We start from the raw sequence: 19716 nt of genomic DNA on the forward strand, positions 1-19716 counted from the left end.
CTCTTTCATGGTCCGCTATCCTCCCTTATTAGATTCTTTCTTTGGCTCTTTACCTCTTTCCCTTATCTGCTCCCAGCTTCTTACTTTATCTTCCCTCCCCAACCCATCCATTTTACCCCTTAACTGGGCTTACCTATCACCTGCCAGCTGGTACTCCTTCCTCTCCTCACACCACCTTCTTATTACTTCTGCCCCCCTTTCCAGTCCTGATGAAGGATCATGGCCTAAAACATCGGGACTGTTTATTCCCCTCAATAGGTGGTGCCTGACTGCTGAGCATTTTGTATGTGTTGTTCTAGATTTCCTGGACCAGCAGGATCTCTTGTGTTTATTATGAAAAAGGCATATTGACATATAGTGCAGAGCTGACTCTTCTGGCGCTTTGAGCCATGCCGCCCAGCAATCCCCTAACTTAATCCTAGCTTAATCGGGGTCAATGTACAATGACCAATGAACAACTGGTATGTCTTTGGAAAGAGGGAGGAAACTGGAGACCGGAACACCCAGAGGAAACCCATGCGGTTACGGGGAGAATGTACAGACTCCTTACAGGCAGTGGTGGGAATTGAACTGGGGTCTCTGGTACTGTCAAGCATTGTGCTAACCATTACGCTATCGTGCCACCCTACATGATGGTTCCAATATCAGCATTACACTTTTGCTGAATAGCTAAAAACAAGGGTTTTAAAAGCAAAGGACACCTAAAGCACAGAAATCCCAAGGAAGCAGAAACCATAGGTTGTTTAATTGCACTTTCACCTTCACTGTTGAACACCACTCTGAGCTGTTTCCAGAATTAGAATATTCATCACATTTATAGTGAAGCGTGGTACTTCCTTCCTCCATTCTATGCACATAGAGGCCAAATCTCCCAGAATTGGGGCACTATATTAAATTGATTTAAGAAACAAATGGCCCTTAGAGAATTATTCCAAGCTAGATCCCTTGTTCAGTATTTAATAGCCGTTCTTACCTTAATGATGCTGGAAGGCTGCATATTTTCTGCCATAGCCCTTTATTTTATTCATGTTATGTGTGATGACATTAGAAACTGTTCAATAATTTACTTACACTGTTTTCCACAGAGCCCTGACTTATAATTTAATAACTTGATCAGGTACAGTCAGAGTGACCAGGTCAATTATTCAGGCTTATTTCTGACTCAAATATGCAGGCAGTCTTAGATTGGCACAAGCATGTAAATACAGGAGAAGGGTAGATTATCAAATTTAAAAGATTGTCTTATGGGGTAAACAAAGACTGAAGTAATAGGAAAAGCCTTACTGTAAGGCTGTAAAAAGCTTTGCTGTAAAGCCTTACTAAAGTGGGTGCTATGAATGGGTTAACACTGCAGACAGGAAAAGGTGTGGAGCATGCTGCACACATCTGTAGAATTGCTGTATGAGTAACAACTGCAAAAACTGATCAGTCAGTTGGTATTATATCTCTGAAAAACACAAATCTTATACTACTCTTTGGTTTTATCTCTTGTATTATTATTGTTTAATTTTTGTTGTTTGTTGCACGTGTTGAGAGTAGCTGAGGTCACTGTGAATAGTCTTTGTCATTTATGAAAGAGTTACAGTTAATCCCAATTGCTTGCCAACATTTTTTCTTTCCTCCACATGGAGAAACGAGGCAGGGAGCCATAGAATATGGGTGGGTGGAAGGAGGCTTGGGCAAGGCGAGTTCTGCAAATGTCCAAGTCTTGTTCTCATTCTCTTTATGAAAATGACACAACTGCTCTTTATCCAGTAAGTATCTAGACATATTTTTGAGCACTCCCATTTCTCTTAAGCTTAACTCCCTTTTTTTTTCCCAGTTATCACTTCCTCCAATCTCCATTTGTTCTTCTTTTTCAGTTTTGAATTCCTGTCTTTATAACTCCTTGATGTATTTTTCCTGAGTTGCAAATCTGAACTTCTACCTAGAAAGTTCTTAATCTTTAATTATTTCCCCCTCCCCCTCCCCTTCCCCCTCTCATTTATTTATTGAGATGCATCACGGAATAGGCCCTTCTGGTCCTTTAAGTTGCATTGCCCAGCAACCCCAATTTAACTGCAGTCAAATCACGGGACAATTTACAATAACCTATTAACCTACCTATGGGAGGAAGCCCATGCTGTCACGGGAATAAGATACAAACTCCTTTCAGAAAGCAGCGGTAATTGAACCTGGATTGCTGGTATGTAAAGCGTTGTGCTAATCACGGCGCTACTGTGCCGACCCTAAAAGCCCTCACTTTCCATGGGAGGATATGCAGATTTCTTACAGATGATGTTGAAATTGAACTCTGAACTCCGATGTCCTGAGGTGTATTAGCATTGCACTAACTGCTATGCTACTCTGGAAAACATCTCTGCGTGTCTCTCTCTGTCTCTCTCTCTTGCTGTCTCTCTGCCTATCTATCTCTGTTTGACTCTCTGCTGCCTCTCTGCTATTGATATGCTCTTTTCCTAGACATTGGCTCAGCAGGATCTCCAATATCTGTCACCTCCTGTGGAGAGGATCTTTACTGGTTCTTGTTGGGGTGAATGCATGCATGATTGATGCTGAAGAGCAGAGATGTGCATGCACCAAAGCCACATGTTTATTTACTTTCATTTGATGTGATTATATTTGGGGATGTGCTCCTGATTTTACCCGCCCAATTGCATGTACACCTCTGCCTGATGATTATCTTGTTCAGGAGGGGATTCTACATCTTGTAGCATTGGGCTCTTTGCCTGGATCTTCCTTGTTGTCTTCCAGGCACTTTCTGGAGTCTGCAAATGTTACTACAGTGGGTTTCCTTTTCTGCTCAGGCACCCTCATTCAATGAACTGTTGCCAGACATGGATGCAATTACCTGCTGACATTTTTTTTCTATACTCATTATAAAATGTTCCACAAAATTACTGATAAAACTCTATATGCCGGGATCCCAGTTTATGGAGGTGCTTTTAAGTGTCCTTACTGTGGTCATAACTATTTTATGGATAACTTGTTTTTTGATTTTAGCTTTTACCTTTCATCTCATTGTAATTTAAATCTTGTGTGACAAATTGTATTAATTCTCAATTCTCTATACCATTCAGCTATAACAGGAGAACGGTAGCTGCCCAGACTGATTCTTGCAGGTGGAGTCTTGCTATTGGCTGCAACTCCGAGCAGCCTGTGGTTCTGCAGGCTCATTGTTCTTGAGTTATACGGTTCCTAAAACATAAGACATTAGGGCAGAATTAGGCCATTTGGCCAATCAATTCTGCTTGAACTGCAATGGCCTTGTGTAGTTTCAGAAGTAGTAAAGAACTAGATCGCCTTAGCTGAGATCCACTGTTGTCCAAGTACAGAAGACTACATGAACCCAGAAAGGAAGTGCCAAATCATATAACTTACTTGTACAGTGCAGAACAGAGCAACGACTGAAAGCAAGTTATGGTGGCGTGTGATAGAGCTTAGTATTATTTTCCTATTATTAAAATAATATTGCTTCTTTAAGATATTTAGTTATAAGCATCTTTTTAAATTATAGGTATTTAAAATTGTTTTAACATGTGTTTCAATCTAAATATATTAACATGTACAACATGGGATTATGTGGAGTTTTTTGTCTTCATTATTATAATATATATGACAAAAAAGCAAAGATGAAAATCAGACTGGGTTTGTTTGCAGGATAAAAGTGGTTTTATGAAAATTAATGGTGTGAGATAATCACATTTCTAAGGTTAAGTTAGTTGTACAAAATAAAGCCAACTATATGAAAAGATCACTGCAGATGCTGGAAATCTGAAACAAAGTCAGAAAATGCTAGAAAAAGTTAGCAAGTCAGGCAGACAGAAGAGTCTGCAGATGTCGGAATCTGGAGCAAGGCCAGGTGATGCAGGTACTCAACCCAAAATGTGGACAGTTCCTTTCCTTACACAGATGTTAAGTTTTGCTAGAATTTTATTTGTTGCTAGCAGGGCAGCCAGCATCTGTGTAAACAAAAATCAGTTATCATTTCAGTTCCAAGACCCTTAATTGGAATTCACCTTAACTTTTTCTCTTTTACAAATGTTCCGTGACTTGCAAACTTTTTTTTCAGACATTTCCTGTGTATTTGTGAAGCAAGCAATTTGATTGCTCTAAGGCAATGTCCTCTTCACCCACTGTGTATGGAAATGATTTGTCCTTCCAGAAATGGACTAGAACCATACATTACAGCCTTATCTACAAATTAATGCATGTGGCCCCATTTTTAGTGTCTTGGGAACAATTGGAGGACATTCTGTGATTATTATCTCTTCATGTGAGTAGAGCAATAATGAAAACAATTACCTTTGGTCTTTCAGCTCTTTATAAATGCTGCCACATTTACATTCGTTTCTGCTGGCTTCCCGCAAAGGCAGAGAAATCACGTTATCAATTATTTCACATTTGCTGAAGTTTTCAGTTTTTAAAAAGTTCACTTTTTGAAGATCTGGATGTCACTTACAAGACAGATATTTGTTGTCCACCTCAGCAAATGAGGTGGTGTCAGCAGCCTTCTGCTGGCCTTGCAGTCCTTCTCGTAAAGGTCCTTTTTTTTAGGAATGTTGAGCAGGCAGTTTCAGAATTGAGATCACCAAACCAGTATTCTCCTATTTGCCTGAATCCTCTAAATCTACTCATGTAATTAGATAGCTTTCAATGAAATGCATAATAGCAGGTCTCCTTTGCAACTGATTCTCTTCCAAGCTATGTGTCAAATTAAATGAGCAATAGACACAAAATGCTGGCAGAACTCAGCAAGTCAGGCAGCATCTGTGGAAAGGAATAAAGAGTCGACATTTTGGGCTGAGACATTTCCTGATGTATGGACATTCCTTGAGCATTTTGTATGGATTTCCAGCATCTGCAGAACCTCTTGTGTTTATATTCTGTGTCAGATTAAAATACCCTGTTATGATCAGCATGATCAGTCTTCACTTTTTACCTCTCATGTTCAAAATCTTTGTGCTAGCTATGTTCCCTTATTGTGTTTTCAACCTATTAGCTTAATACTGTATTAGTAAATTGCCGCTAGTCAAGTCTATAGTGAAAAAATATTTCTCTTTCTCTACCCTAGATCTTATATTTCAATTTGCATCTACGTTGCTTTAATCTAGACTTTATGTTAAAAGTTTTCTTCAATCTGCCCAGTCTTATTCATTCATCCCTTCAAATGCTTGTATCAAATCACTCTTTTGTTCAAATTAAAATATCATTTTTAGTCCTGCTTTGTGTTTGTACGTTCTCATTCTAGGCAGCTTCCCAGTACTGAGACATTGAATTCTGAGTTTTTTCTAGAGCCCCAAAGCCACAACTGTTCACTGTACATTTCTTGTTGCCATTCACTGTTGTCATTTCTTTTTTACCTATTGATTCACTGAGAATTTTATGGATTCTCCATTGCATCCTGAATGCTATTTGGTTGCCATTTCTTTTGTACTTTGGACTTGAATTGTTTTGCTTTCAGATCATTATATAAACTCTGATTGCCTTTCAGCTCAAGTCATCAAATGTGAAACAAAAATGAGAGACAAATGCAAAGGGACAACTTGCAACAGGTAGCATTACTTTCTCTGTCTATATTACTTGTGTATTATTTCTTCACTTTCATTGTTCATGAAGTTGTACATTGACAAATAATAGGTATAATTATCACAGCTTGCACCAGTTCAGTTGTCTGAGGCAGTTTTAGTTTATTTACAGAGAAAGTATTTTCAAAAATTGTGACAGTACAACACTCAATTTTGAAATCGACTATTACACCAAATGTCCTTCAGAGGATATGATGGCTTCCATCTGACCCACTTATTTGTATTATTTAATTTGCAACACACACAAAATGCCACAGGAACTCAGCAGGTCAGGCAGCATCCATGGAAATGAACAAATTGCTGAGGTTTCGGGCAGTTTGTTTCTTCGTGACCCCCTTATTACTGAAGAAGGGTCTCGGTCCGAAAATGTCAACTGTTTGTTCATTTCCATAGATGCTGTCTGACCTGCTGAGTTCCTCCAGTATTTTATGTGTTTCTTTGGAGTTCCAGCATCTGCAGAATTTCTTGTGTTTATTATTTAATGTGCAGTGCTAATTGTACAGAAAATTTTATGCGGAAGTAGGAAGCAGAAAGCTTGTGCTGTTAGTTAGGCAGTAGGGAACACACTGTAATGCTGTATAGTATTTTAGCATTTAAAACAATTAAATGTATCTTCAAAGTGTGACCTGAGGATTTCTCACATGTTCTGCACTTTCTAAAACTTGTCTAATCGGGTATCTTTTTGATTAGGTACAAGTGCCCAGCCAATTGCAGATCTTCAAAGGCTAAAGTAATTGGGACACTCTACTATGAAACGGTAAAGACAGTCTCTCAGTTCACTTAAATGTCTGAAGGTCCTTTCCCAATATAGATACTGAGTGTGCTTGTGAGCTTATGCCTATGAATCTTAGCAGGATGTATGGCATTGTAGTTGGAGCTGGAAGAAGGAGGTCTTTGATGGATAGAGAGATCAAGACTTTATCTGGGGTAAACTTCAACCTCCATTACTCTTTCCCTCTGCAGAAATAGGCCAAGTGGTTCAGCTTTACCCACCCTAACCCTCATAGTCATGAGGAAACAAATACATCTTGGGCCAACTTCTTCCTTTGAAAGGAACAACAGTTAATTATTTAAAAAAAGAGAGATTGCCCTGCCCAGTTCTGAGATCCAGAATTTAGCCCATCTCTGGAACCCCTCTGTAGGTAGCAGAGATTTGCCGACTAATACCGATGCTCAATAACAATTAAGTAAGCCCTGGAGTGGAAATCTGCCGTCTCCCTATTTAACGCAAAGTTGGAGGCTACTTTTTATCAAACCCATCCTTGCATGTCTAAATTAGATTGAGACATCTGGTTTATGGTAGGCTTACTTCAGCCTTGCAGTCAAAGATTTCTAGAGCCAGAATTGAGTTTTTAAGGGATTTATCAATTTATGAAGGAGATCTTGAACCAAATTATTTTGCTTAATTTTTAGCAATCCAGTATTTGTCGGGCTGCAATACACCAAGGGATTATCAAGAACGAATATGGTGGTCTTGTGGATATCACTCGGAAAAAAAAAATCCCCTTCTTTGTCAAGTCTACCAAAAATCATATTCAGTCCATAAGGTAAGAACATCCTGACTTATTTAAAGCTTTGGATAATTTTCCCTGTATTTGACTTAACTGCAACAAATTCCTAATGGCTATTCTTATGAATTTTCAGTTTTCCCCATACACCACCACATAATAATTTAAATTGACACCATAAGGATAAAAGGGTTAGGATTATTGGTCATCTGGAGAGAAAACATCAAGGACTGGTAATGTTGCTGTTGGGCGTGATGAATTAATTTACTGGATATCAAAGTAGGCAGCCTAGTAAGAAATTCAAAATTAACATTCACACTCCTTGATCTAACTTCCATTAGTATGAGACTTGAGCTCAAAATATGGTATTGTGTGGCAACAAATGGAATATCACACACTTCGAGGGTTACATATAGTCCAAGGCCTAAAGGATGTGTCCAGTGTGGGAATTGTCCTAGCTCTCTACTGAATAAACACTTGAAGAAGTGAAGCTGCGCCGTTATTTGTAATCTCTTAAGGAGGCAGGAGGTGGAAGATAAATACATGGATCAGAACAACTCCATCTTCCTCCCTTGTGCACTTGTGAATGAGTGCACACTCCTGATAATACCCGCTCAATTTGAGAGGATTGGGATGAGGTTACTGTGCAAAATCAATCTGTTTATTTTATTGGCTGCTTGTGGTTTTCTTTCCAATAACAGTTTCACCCAGAGACAGAATACTGGAGTTTATGCAGATCTATTGAGATTCAGATTTAGTTCTGTTTCCATTAGACATACGATATAGGATAGAATAAGGCCATTCAGCACATTGAGTGCTTCTTTTTCAATTCTATTGCATTATTATGTATAATATGATGAATTGATAAGCAGATATGTATTTAGTATTTAAATAATATTTGAGTAATCTTGTATGCATTGGTTGATTAAGGATTTGTGTTTGTTTAAATAATTCATTACAGATTATGTGTATAAATACTGAATTGTATACATCATCATGCTACCAGGTGATACATGTCCACCTCACTTAAAGTAAAATGTAAAGTTAGATTCACATTTTGGACTTCTGTGGCTTCTTTTGAATTAGTTTCCTGTTTTGAAGTTACAAAACATAACAGATATTTACAACTTTTAAAATCATTGAGTCTTCATAAACTAATGCTAACCTTCCGTTTAATCTGTGTGATATTTATTTACAGCAAGTTCAAGCAAGCCAATGGATTTACTGTTTCTAAAGTGACCAGTAAGATAACATCTTCAAATTTTACTAAATTTCTAAAAGCATTTTTTGACTTTAAGTATTTCCAATGTACTGAATGTAATTTTATAAATTTGCTTTGCCAGCCCGGTCAGTTGACTGTTATGCCACAGTGGCTCAGCTTTGCCCTTACAGAAAGCCATTTACACATTGTCCAAGGTAAGACAGTAGGAACATCTATTTATTTATTAGTTCCCACAAAATTCATAACAACTTTATGGTTGGTTACGAAGAACTTTACTAATAGATTATGTATTGAACATTTAATAAGAAGTAGGTTTTTCATGGATGAAAATACAGTTTCAAACCCTTCTTCCATGATAAATGTGCTTCATAAACTTGTTAAACAGATCCTGTTAAACTGATTAAAGGAAGGGTGAAAATATCCTGTAAATTCAATTCACTGATGGCATAGTGAAACTTGGATTAAGATGATAAGGTAGTTTATGGGGCAAAAAAAAGGAAAAAAAAACTATCCTTTTATAGAAAGTATTCCAGACCTCTGGTATTTTTAGATGTTTTGTCATTTGATGTTGTTTTAAAGAGCAGTTAACTGTAATATAGGTTTCTACATGTTAGCTCCTCGTAATACACACACAAATTGCTGGAGGAACTCAGCAGGCCAGGCAGCATATATGGAAAAAAGTAGAGTTGACGTGCTTTTACATCGACTGTACTTTTTTCCATAGATGCTACCTGGCCTGTTGAGTATCTCTAGCATTTCGTGTGTGTTGCTTGGATTTCCAGCATCTGTGGATTTTCTCTTAAAAGTTTAGCTCCTCGTAATTATTGTTTTGGAAATACTCAGTGTTAATATGATACTGTAGTTTGGAATATTCAGTGTATTTGCCTCCTATCCAATGAAAACATCCTTCTTTTACTCTGGCACACAGATGTTGCCATTCTTAAGAATTAACATTGAATTAAGTCTGGTCAAAGCTGGCGATTACTACTTCATTGTTAACGACATACAGAATTAATCATATCCAAGGACATTGATTGGAGTATTTTACTTGTTCCCATTTTATGCAGTATTTATTTCTTCACAATTATTTTACTGTTCTTCGTAGTATTTTTAGTCAAGTTTGAGAGTAGATTCTTTCTCCTTTGCATCTTCTAATGACACGGTCCCAAACAAGGTCAATGTACCCTTTTCCTTAAAGACTAGGTATCTGTTTTCTCAGTGTATTTCCATTTATTGAGCACCTTGGGATATTAAGTTCAATAATGAAACTGCATCTTTGCCCATTATGTAGGTATCAACCATTGCGTCAGTCTCGGTTTTGTCATGCTGCTGTAAGCACTCTCTATCGAAACCACTTGATGTAAAGTGTAATACAAAAGTCAAACCGCTCTAGCCATTTTGTGAGAGCACAGAGTAATATACATTACCAAGAACGTGTTTCTACATACCACTTTCTGTTACTACTGTTACAGTTGATTGAATTAAAATGATCCACTTTTAAAACTTTTATGTAAGATTGTCCATGTGTTTAAGGTGAAGATTTTATTATATCAACCATTATATTTGTGAACTTGATCTAATTTGTGCAATTAAGTTCTATAATGGATTTTTTATTGTGCAATTGTCAGTTCAGAGAGTTCTTTCTTTGATTTGTAGGATTAACTGTCCACCAAGCTGTTTAGAGGAGTTTCCCTTCTGGGCACGGGTCATCGGCAATAAAATTTATTCTGATGTAAGTACACTGTACTTTTCTTATATTCATCGAGATCCTGTCAGTAAGTGTAGATGTTTACCTCAGTATCATAGGGAACTACCTCAGGTTGTACAATATTGCAGCAGGAAAACTGAAAACTGAGATGTCACAATTTGCCCTCTTGCTTCCCCTTTTGTGGTATGGATGTCCATGTTTACTTTCTGAATTTTTGATTTTAATCCAATGCAATATCCTATTGAGAAAGAAAATCTGCCCATCTGCATAAAACGTTTACCATTGTGCATCATTCTTTTACTAATATTAAAACCACATTTCTGATTGCTGGATAATTGTAATGAGGAAAATAAAAGCCAGAGCTGAAAACGCTGAGGTTACTATAGATTCACCACAGAAAATTTGAACCTCCAGGAAGATTAATCTCTTTCTGAATTTTGTTTTTATATTTGAAGGCGAGTTATGGTTTCAGTACTAGCTCATTCTAGTTTGTTCTGCTATTCTGTGCTCCTCTTGTTTACTTATTTTGCTGCCAGTACATTTCATGAGAACAAAGAAAAATCCGGAAGAAATTGATGTATTTCTTCAGTGGCAGATGTAGCAACAGTAGACAAATAGTATCTGGCTGATGCATTAGATTTGATTGTACTCCCTTCCCCAGGCCTCAAGTTCTACTTAAACTGTTGCAGAACGTTGTGTAATGACTGAGTAGGTTCCGGTGAGTGAGAAGCCAGCAAAACCTCTAGAAGTTCACAGTGTGCTCTCCACCTCTGACTCTGGCACTGCTCTTAGAATTTAGATTCCTTGTGTTCAAACACCTCCTCAAAACAAATGAGTAAAAATCCAAACCCACTGTTAGTTTTTTAAAGAGAAGGATCTAATGATGTTATTGGGTCTGATACTGAATCCTGATCACAATTACTTTGTCTCCATTTTGTTCGATTCAAGGATCAGTGACTGGGGTAATAAACAGAGATGGCTGAGGACCTAACTAGAATGGTTAATGAGTTTAACTCCCTGGGAGTAGAAACTTTTAAGATGGCTTGAAGTTTTTGCTTTGATAGCCCTACAGAGCTTTCCAGCAGGGAGCTTTTGGAAAAGGCTGGGTTCGTAGTGTCTGCAATTACATTTCCTGACCACTTCCCTGTGTTGCCACATACAAGTCCTGCTGTGATGGTAGACCGCAGTCACTGACCTTTTCAGCCGAGCTGATAGTTCGTATATTGTGTATACTTTTGTATATTGTGAGAGAACTAACCATTTTGTATCCTTTGGCAGATCCACAATAACATTAACTATGCTAACAAATCTGAAAGAACAATAGAAAGTTACAGTGTTTATATGTGGACTAATCTCCTTAGTATTATACAGCAAAAGAACCTCCTGTAACATTTCAAGCTGACACTTTAAATGACTCCAGATTAAGGAGCAATAACATTTAAATTAAATGCCCAAGAAGTTTGTCCTTTTAAGAAACAGGAACCCAATATTTTGAGTTCACATTCATAGAAGCATAGAAAACCTGCAGTGCAATACAAGCCTTTCAGCCCACAAACCTGTGCCGAACATGTCCTGAGAAATTACCTAGGGTTACCCATAGCCCTTTATTTTTCTGAGCTCCATGTCCTTGTACAGGAGTTTCTTAAAAAGTCCCTACCGTTATTCAGTCCATTTTGTAATACATTTTTGCATTTCAAAGACAATGTAAATTAATTTTCTAAGCATGTTATAGTATACTACATTGTGGTTCATTTTCTTGCAGGCATTTACAGGAAAATAAAGAAATACAATAGAATTTATGAAAAACTATACATAAGCAATTCTTGGGGAAAGAGTCTGGAAGTGATAAATCCTCATGACTCTTCAACATACCAAGTTCTGTTAACTGTGTGATTGCGATGAAAGTAAACGCATTCCTTCACATCTCTAGAGTACGCTTCTATACACAGTGGCAGTAAATCGTGGATGACAGGTGGAGCTTTGCCAGCAATTGAGTACTGCTTCTTCACCAGTGACCAATATATAAAAAAGAACAATAAGACACTAATGTTGTCTAGCTAAAATGTAATAACATTTCTTAAAGCATCTAAAGCTTTGAAAGACTTCCATAGGTATGTGGTGGAGAGTATATTGACTGGCTGCACCATAGCCTAGAATGGAAACACCAATGCCCTTGAATAGAAAATCCTACATTAACTAGTGGATGTGGTCCAGTCCATCACAGGTAAAGCCATCCCCATCATTGAGCACACCTGCATGAAACATTGTTACAGGAAAGCAGCATCCATCATCAGGGACCCCCACACCCCCAGGATGTGCTCTCTTCTCACTGCTCCCATCAAAAAGAAGGCGCAGGAGCCTCAGAACTCACATCACCAGGTTCGGGAATACTCATTATCCTTAACCATCGGAGTGTCCAACCAAAGGGGATAACTTCACTCAGCTTCACTTTATCATTGAAATGTTCCCACAACTTATGAACTCACTTTGAAGGACTCTTCATCCCACGTTCTCAATATTCATTGCTTATTTATTTATTGTTATTACTTTTCTTTTTGTATTCACACAGTTTGTGCCTTTTGCACACTGGTTTGAATACTCAAGACAGTGAGGTCTTTCAATGATTCTTTCAATGGTTATTATTCTATTGTAGATTTATTGAGTATACAATCTAAGGGTTGTACATGGTGGCATATGTGTACTAAATTTACTTTGAACTTTGAACTTTAAGGACGCAACCAGTTATTTTTATTGTAGTATAGTCAGACCTATGTCACCTTGACCAAAAATTATGGTTGCTTTATTATTTAACAGTTAGGGAACTTGACGATTCTGTATTTAACTAAATTTGTGAACGTGAGGATTTTCCCAAGGCTGAATTATTATTTCAATAATTAGCAATTTTTTTCTTGTTTCTGAACTGCTAGGTGGTAATGATAAAAGAAAGCTTGATTTTCTATTTACATTGGGACAGTAGACGTGTATGTGAATAGTTGAATGTAGGCATGGGGTTTCAATGCACCTGTGTCTTCATCAAATGTGTCCAGATTTTCTTGGCTCTTCAATTATGTACACTGGCTCTTTAGTTTTCCTCGCTAATACTGCTGTCCTCGGATGACATTGTCTTAATGTATTGTTCAGACTTCATTTGGAGCTTGTGGATCCTTGCAGCAATCATCACCCAGCCAGCAGGGGACTATCAGACTGCTTGTAGAGTATTGAATTATTGATAAATAAATAATAACACAGCAGGACTGTTCTGCTTCCTTTAGGACTTTTGCATATTGGCTTCCCTTCAGCTTTTTCACAGAAGGCTGCATTGTGGTATGCACATCCGATGTGTACTATTTGACACTAAGCTCAAGTTCAAAACCCACATCCCGACTATCACCTTCATTCCACTGGTCCAGTATTGCACGTCTCCACTCCCTATCTCACCCACATAGTTACTGGGTCTCTTATCCACACCTCCAGGCCCTTCTGCCACCATTGTAAATCCTCACTCAGAGTTCTTCTACTCACACGCCATCCCTAATATCGGAATTTCCTTTCACTCTCATCTTTGTCTTCCGATTCCAACTCACTGAATTTTATGTTCTTCCCTTTCCTAAATTCTGCAATTTTCTACTACCAACAGAACAGCCAAATTTCGCACTCAAAGCACCTTTAATGTAGTTATACATCCCAAAATGTGGTATTAAGAATGCTGTTCTAATTTCAGTCACTATTGTATTGCCTCCATTCCTTTTCTCATGTGTTTTCTTAGGCCTTCTATTTGTTTTGTCTCTGGATGAACCATTAACAATCTCTTCAAGCATCTCTACTTTACGTCTGCTCAACTTTCCTTCAAAAGCTTCTTCAAAACTATCATTTCAGGCAGGTTTTTAGTCCCTCCCTCCAACTCAATAGTTACCATCAGGACTCTTGGTGTGGCTGCTTTTGCCTGAAAGACTGCTAATGATATGGAGGTTGTTTATCAAAGTCAATCTGTGGATCTCAGAGAGTTTTATTTACCTTGTGTAAGGAAGGCCCAGACACAGCTTCTTGTTTGTGAGGATTCAAGGGGAAGACCTAGGAAGTGATTGCTTTTTGAAGTATAAAATATTGATGAGATAAAAATACCCGAGTCTTACTGACCTAATGGAAAGTTACAGAATGTCTCATCTCTGCAAGTCTAGTTGTGATTGCTCAGTACAAGTGGGTTTGAAGTGGTGGGGGGTAGTGTAAGCTCTTCTGTTTTGACATTATAGAATGAAGATTTTATTGGACCAGTCAACAGTGGGCTAATTAATTGAGGTGAAGTTTGCATCCAAGTCTTATTGGCATTGTGGTGAAGATATTTTGGTACTTTCAGATTTTTTGGGGGTCTTGGCCAAGAAGGGTTTGTGTTCCTGACTTATTTCGGAAGTATTATGTATTAGCCCAAGGGAATGGGATTAATGTCTGGACTTAGATTCTGTAAAAACTAAATATTAAACACAGCAGTTTCCAAATCTGAAAGCTTATTCCCCCCTGCCTTCTGCTTTTGGTGAATACTATTGAGGATGCTTTCTCTCAATTTCACTGTAAGTGGTCACAATGCTGCTATTATGTAACACAATGGATCAGAGTGCCTATTAATAGCAGCTTCAGTCATCTTTGGCCCGCCTCTTACTATTTACTAACAGAGAAGCTGCATTAAAACCCATTTTAATGCACACAAGGGCAAACCTAAACAAATTAACTGTGTTGGCAAGCATAACTTAGCATAAACCTATGGATTTTGAATCCTTACCTATTGATTAGCTCTTGACATTGTATGGTGCACATATGATGCCTTCTGTCAACTGGAATGTACTGCAGACCTTCAGGAGGGAGAACCTGTACAATCCACTGAGTTTGTTTAAACTGCACCAAATGCCACATTTTGGACTGAATAGGAAGCTCAGTTTAAATTGATCTCATTACTACAAGATCCATCAATGTCCGGTGAAAGTGTGAGTATATTCAACTCAGTGACATGACGGAACCTGAGCAGATTTTCTGTATTTTTGCTGCAGAACAGCAAAAGAAAAATAACCCTCTTTAATTTGGAATGAGGAAACATTATTAATTTCTGTCCCCTCACCCTACTTGCCACACTTAGGAAGGATGCTGATGCTTTTCCTTCTGACTTTCTGCTGCTAATCTGAGATGAAGGGATGAACAGAAGAGTAGTATATTTTAAGACAGGGAGCCAGGCACTGCAAATGAAACAAAATTGAATAAAAATCAATAGCACTTACATCAAAACTGTAGGGACAGTTTCTTACTTGGTTAAGATTGCAATAAGTGTATTGGAGGAGAGAAGGCATTCACTCTTGAGAACGAGTAGTAATATAAAGGCTCATTTTATCTTTGCCATTTAGAGATAGTGGTTTTAACTGTGGATATCTGAAATAGCTGAGCTATATGGAGCAGTGAAGGGTCCAACTCACTCCTTCTGCTAATCTCTTAGAGATCCAGTATCTGTCGAACAGCGGTGCATGCCGGTGTAATTGAAAACCACATTGGTGGACTCGTCGATGTGATGCCAGTGGAGAAGAAGAACCGATATAAAGGAATCTCCAAAAATGGAATTCAATCAGAGAGGTAAGCAGCAGGAAAAACAGTTGAAAAACACACTGCACAATATAAGAAACTTAATTCTTTTGTAGTGCTACATAGAGCAGAACTAGAATGGGAATCAGGTTTATAATCAGCCGCACATGTCATGAATTTTGTTGTTTATGGGAGCAGTACAGTGCACTACATAAAAATGCCATAAATTATAATAAGATACAGTACTATGCAAAACTCCTAGGCACATATATACAGTATAGCTAGGGTGGCTAAGACTGTAGTAATTTTATGTATTGCACTGTACTGTTGCCGCAAAACAGAAGCAAATCTCATGACATATCTGAGTGATCATAAACCTGATTCTGATTTGGATCTCTATTGTGGACTGTGAATGGGAAGGGGGCAAGGAGAGGGAAATCATAGTTGGGAAAAGGGCAAGGGAGAGGGGTGGGAGCAGGAAGAACTGGAATCCACTGCAGTACGCTACCTTAAAGGACTTTAACCATGCGTTCAGACTCATATGCTAGAGGCAAGAGTATATATGGTGCATTAAAAAATCCATAGTTCTTGTTCCTGTTGGGATTTGGGCTAGCTGGCAGAAGCTTCCATCTGAAGCAATGCAAGTTCCAATTAAATTTCAATATGGGATGGAGCTGTCCCACTTGAATGTTCTTTTATGTTGGTGGAATATGATGAAACATGAACTCTTCTAAACAAAGTTGGAAAAAAAACTTAAGGTCATATTTTTACTGTGGGCATTGTTGCAAAATGGGGGAAGCAAACCTTTGGAGGCATAAGAGACTCTTTCTATCCCCCACCCACCCACCTACCTACCCCCTCTCATCTGGATTCTTATCTGCCAGCTTGTGCTCGTCCACCCCCCCACGTTTTTTAACCTGGCTTCTGCCCTGGTTCTGATGAAGTGTCTTTGCCCGGCATGTTGAGTATTCATTGTCCTCCATAGATGCTGCCTGATTTACTGAGTTCCTAACCATTTTTTGTGTGTTGTTGGATAGCAAATCTTCAAGATGTTCATATTTTAAAAACTCAGCAGTAAACACAAATCCCCCTAAAACTTGTCTCATGCACCTCCACAACAATTCTCAAATTGAGTCAGATAATCTATGCAGAATCAAAGCTCCATCTGAATTGCGAGGATTCTCTGAAAGCACATGGAAGCAAATCTGGCATACTGTACTTTAACAGATTTTCTCTCGGGAGTAATGAGACAATGACTTCCTTCTCTTCCAGTATAAAAAATCCTCCTGATGGAAAAGCCTTCAGAGTATTTGCTGTGGCATGAGCGAGAAGGTAATTGTGACAGAACTACTCTGGAAGCAACAGCGAACGAAACATTTTCACATACCGTGCACACTTGACGATGTTGATCAACCTCATCACATGAAGGATTAAACATCATCCTCAGATTAGAAATCTTACATCTCATTGGCTACAAAGAAAAGTGGACTCTGGTTCGAACATTCCTCTTGTTATTGTACATAATAAATTTGATATTTTGTTTAAATGCCGAAATATAGTTATTTACAGCAGTGCTGCTAAGTTATATTGCTCAGTATAACATAGTTAAGTATTTACTCCTAATTTGATCTCTGCCTCAGTGCAATCTATTGGAAATGATGGGTGCATGTCTCATTTACAATTGTTTGCATCAGTGCGAATGGACAAAGTACCGTGTGTGCACATTGCAGGAGACGAACGCTGGAGAACGGTTAAAGGCGGGGCCTTCAGGTCTTTGTGACACTTCCGGCAGTTTTCTCTTCACCCAGAGGTGTACCCAATAAATCTGGTGATCCTGCAGGCTGATCTACCAGAATGTGTGTTGCTCTGGATTTCCAGCATCTGCAGAATCTCTTGTGTTTGTGAAATGTTTTTTTTTAAAAAGCTGCTTTCAGTTGCACAACAACAAATGTCTGTGTTCTTTGAGTTTATTTGGAACCTCAGAAGCTGATAATGTAAGAATTTGCTTGAAGTTCCAAGAGTTCATTTTGTGCAAACATTTTTTTTGTCGTATGGGGCTGTTACATTCTAATGAATGCAAACTTATTTCTTGAATCAGTGCATAAGCAGATACCTTATGAATAATGCTCTCCGCCTCTGCCTCCCCATTAGTTGTCCTTCAGCATTAGCACCTGACAGGAGTAAGGTAAAAGATGAAATGAATCGTGCATGACGTGAGACAAAAGGAAGGAATTTGTATGCTTTGGCAAACAAGGAATGAGATACACACAGGTGTATGTGGTGTCTCGTTGACTGAGGATTATAAGTGTCTTGTGGCTGAGCCACTCGTGTAAATAATAGCTCAAGTTAATAGAGGACCACACACAGCCCTGCACTTCACCCTCATCCATCTAGTGTTCTGTAAATAAACTAAACCTTGGTGAAATCATTCCTTTCACATTGATACCTCCATCATTCCCTCTTTATTCAATTACCCTCAGTGTTTGACAAAAGTTTCTTATTTATTTGGTCAGAGCACTCTTTGCTCTGTCATGGAGACCACATGACCCTGTTATACTGTTTTCTTTTTTATGAATTATAGGTAATTGATGACCTTACGAACTTAACAGTTCAAGTGCATTAGCACAGTGGATAGTTAAAACGCTGAGACAGAGGGGAAAGTAAGAAGAATTTTATTTTGAGAGTCCTTGATTACCCAGTAATCAATGTAATCAATGGATAATGTGGTAGCAATGAAGAAATAGAGGCAATATTAAAAAAAATGTATCAGATCAGAGGTTCTGAAGCTATTTTTTTAATTGCATGCCCACTTCAAAATTTATCAACTGTTTATGTGTAAGTTACCATCATGTTTAATATTTTAAGCCTATAATTAACTTTTTAACAATTTAACTTTAAATGATATTAAAAGTTCCCTACATATTTTTCTATTCCATTTGTTACTTAAGAATACAGCACTCTATCAAATTTTATCAATGACTAACCTGTTTAGTCTAAAGTAAACAAGAAATATGGGCATGCTAGCACAGTTTGGGAACCCCTGGATTAATGCATTGGATTCACCACTGTGGTTTAGGATTTTTTTTTTAGCTTTTTAATTGTAAAAAAATCTCTTATTTCTCTTTATTGGATACCTGCAAACTGTCAGAATGAAGACTTGCATGTGCAAATTCTGACAATATTAAATATAATTTATTGCGTCGGGCAACAGGGATGAAGATAGCCGCTCAACCACTTTGATTTTTGTTACTGCATCACATTGTATATTTTTTCATATCTATGTTTAAGACTAAATAGACTTACAAGCCGCTAACTATTTTTAATACTTTATAAAACTGAGTGCATTATTTCACAATAAAATGTTATTTTTCTCTCGGATTACCCAGTGTATTGGTTTTGAGCTGCACATTCATAAACTTCTGCTGTGAGTTGACATTGGAAATATTTGTTGGCTGTAAAATGATTAGAAAGGGTAGCCAAGACAGAAACTATGCATATGATATGATAAATGAGTAAGAGGAGGGAGCTCAAGATTTTTGGTAATAGAAACTATTTTGCAGTTTTAGTATTATTAAATTGTGCACAACCATTTAGTACACTTCCAAGGAAAATTGTTCTCTGTTGGCTTTCATCACCCATTAACACTTGACAGAGGGTGTAAACTTTTTTCACAGCAAATCTCTCAATAAGAACAAAACTCCCTTATCCTTAATCTCTGGGACATGTGCGAGTAGCAGGCAAATAAACCAGAAAGAGAGTCCCATAAGGTTGCTAGTTTAATTCAGCATAGCAACAGTGGGGATAGATTTATGCTAATTGATAGGATCAAGGATCAACTTTATTCACCAAATACATGTACATGTATTAGGAATTTCCTGTGGGGTGTTGGTCAGGGTGCATCATTCACAAAGTAAACCATCTTATGTGAATTTCATTATTTTGTAGCAGGTATGGGATAGCATTAGATAGAAGCTGTTTTTACTTTATCATTTGCCATATTATTTCTCATAGTATTATACAAGATGCATATGAAATCTTGAACTACTTATTACATTTAATATTTCCTCATTTATTGAATATATTACAGTTTGGATCTCAAAACAGGTTGTACACCCAACAAAGCATTCTGTACCA

At 37.8% G+C, this 19716-nt stretch overlaps 1 protein-coding gene across 1 annotated transcript in view; it reads left to right on the forward strand.

The window, feature by feature from the left end:
* Nucleotides 1–18960, forward strand: part of crispld2 (cysteine-rich secretory protein LCCL domain containing 2) — a 34861-nt gene extending 15901 nt beyond the window's left edge. Inside the window, exons 8-15 of the mRNA XM_059993179.1 lie at nucleotides 5492–5552; nucleotides 6276–6342; nucleotides 6999–7132; nucleotides 8292–8335; nucleotides 8437–8509; nucleotides 9972–10047; nucleotides 15500–15633; nucleotides 16855–18960. Of these exons, the coding sequence (XP_059849162.1) occupies nucleotides 5492–5552; nucleotides 6276–6342; nucleotides 6999–7132; nucleotides 8292–8335; nucleotides 8437–8509; nucleotides 9972–10047; nucleotides 15500–15633; nucleotides 16855–16906 (641 nt within the window). The 3' untranslated portion in view covers nucleotides 16907–18960. The remainder of the gene's footprint in view (nucleotides 1–5491; nucleotides 5553–6275; nucleotides 6343–6998; nucleotides 7133–8291; nucleotides 8336–8436; nucleotides 8510–9971; nucleotides 10048–15499; nucleotides 15634–16854) is intronic.
* The last annotated feature ends 756 nt before the right edge of the window (nucleotides 18961–19716 follow it).

The sequence above is a fragment of the Hypanus sabinus genome, chromosome 17 (assembly GCF_030144855.1).
Source record: "Hypanus sabinus isolate sHypSab1 chromosome 17, sHypSab1.hap1, whole genome shotgun sequence".
NCBI lineage: Eukaryota > Metazoa > Chordata > Chondrichthyes > Myliobatiformes > Dasyatidae > Hypanus > Hypanus sabinus.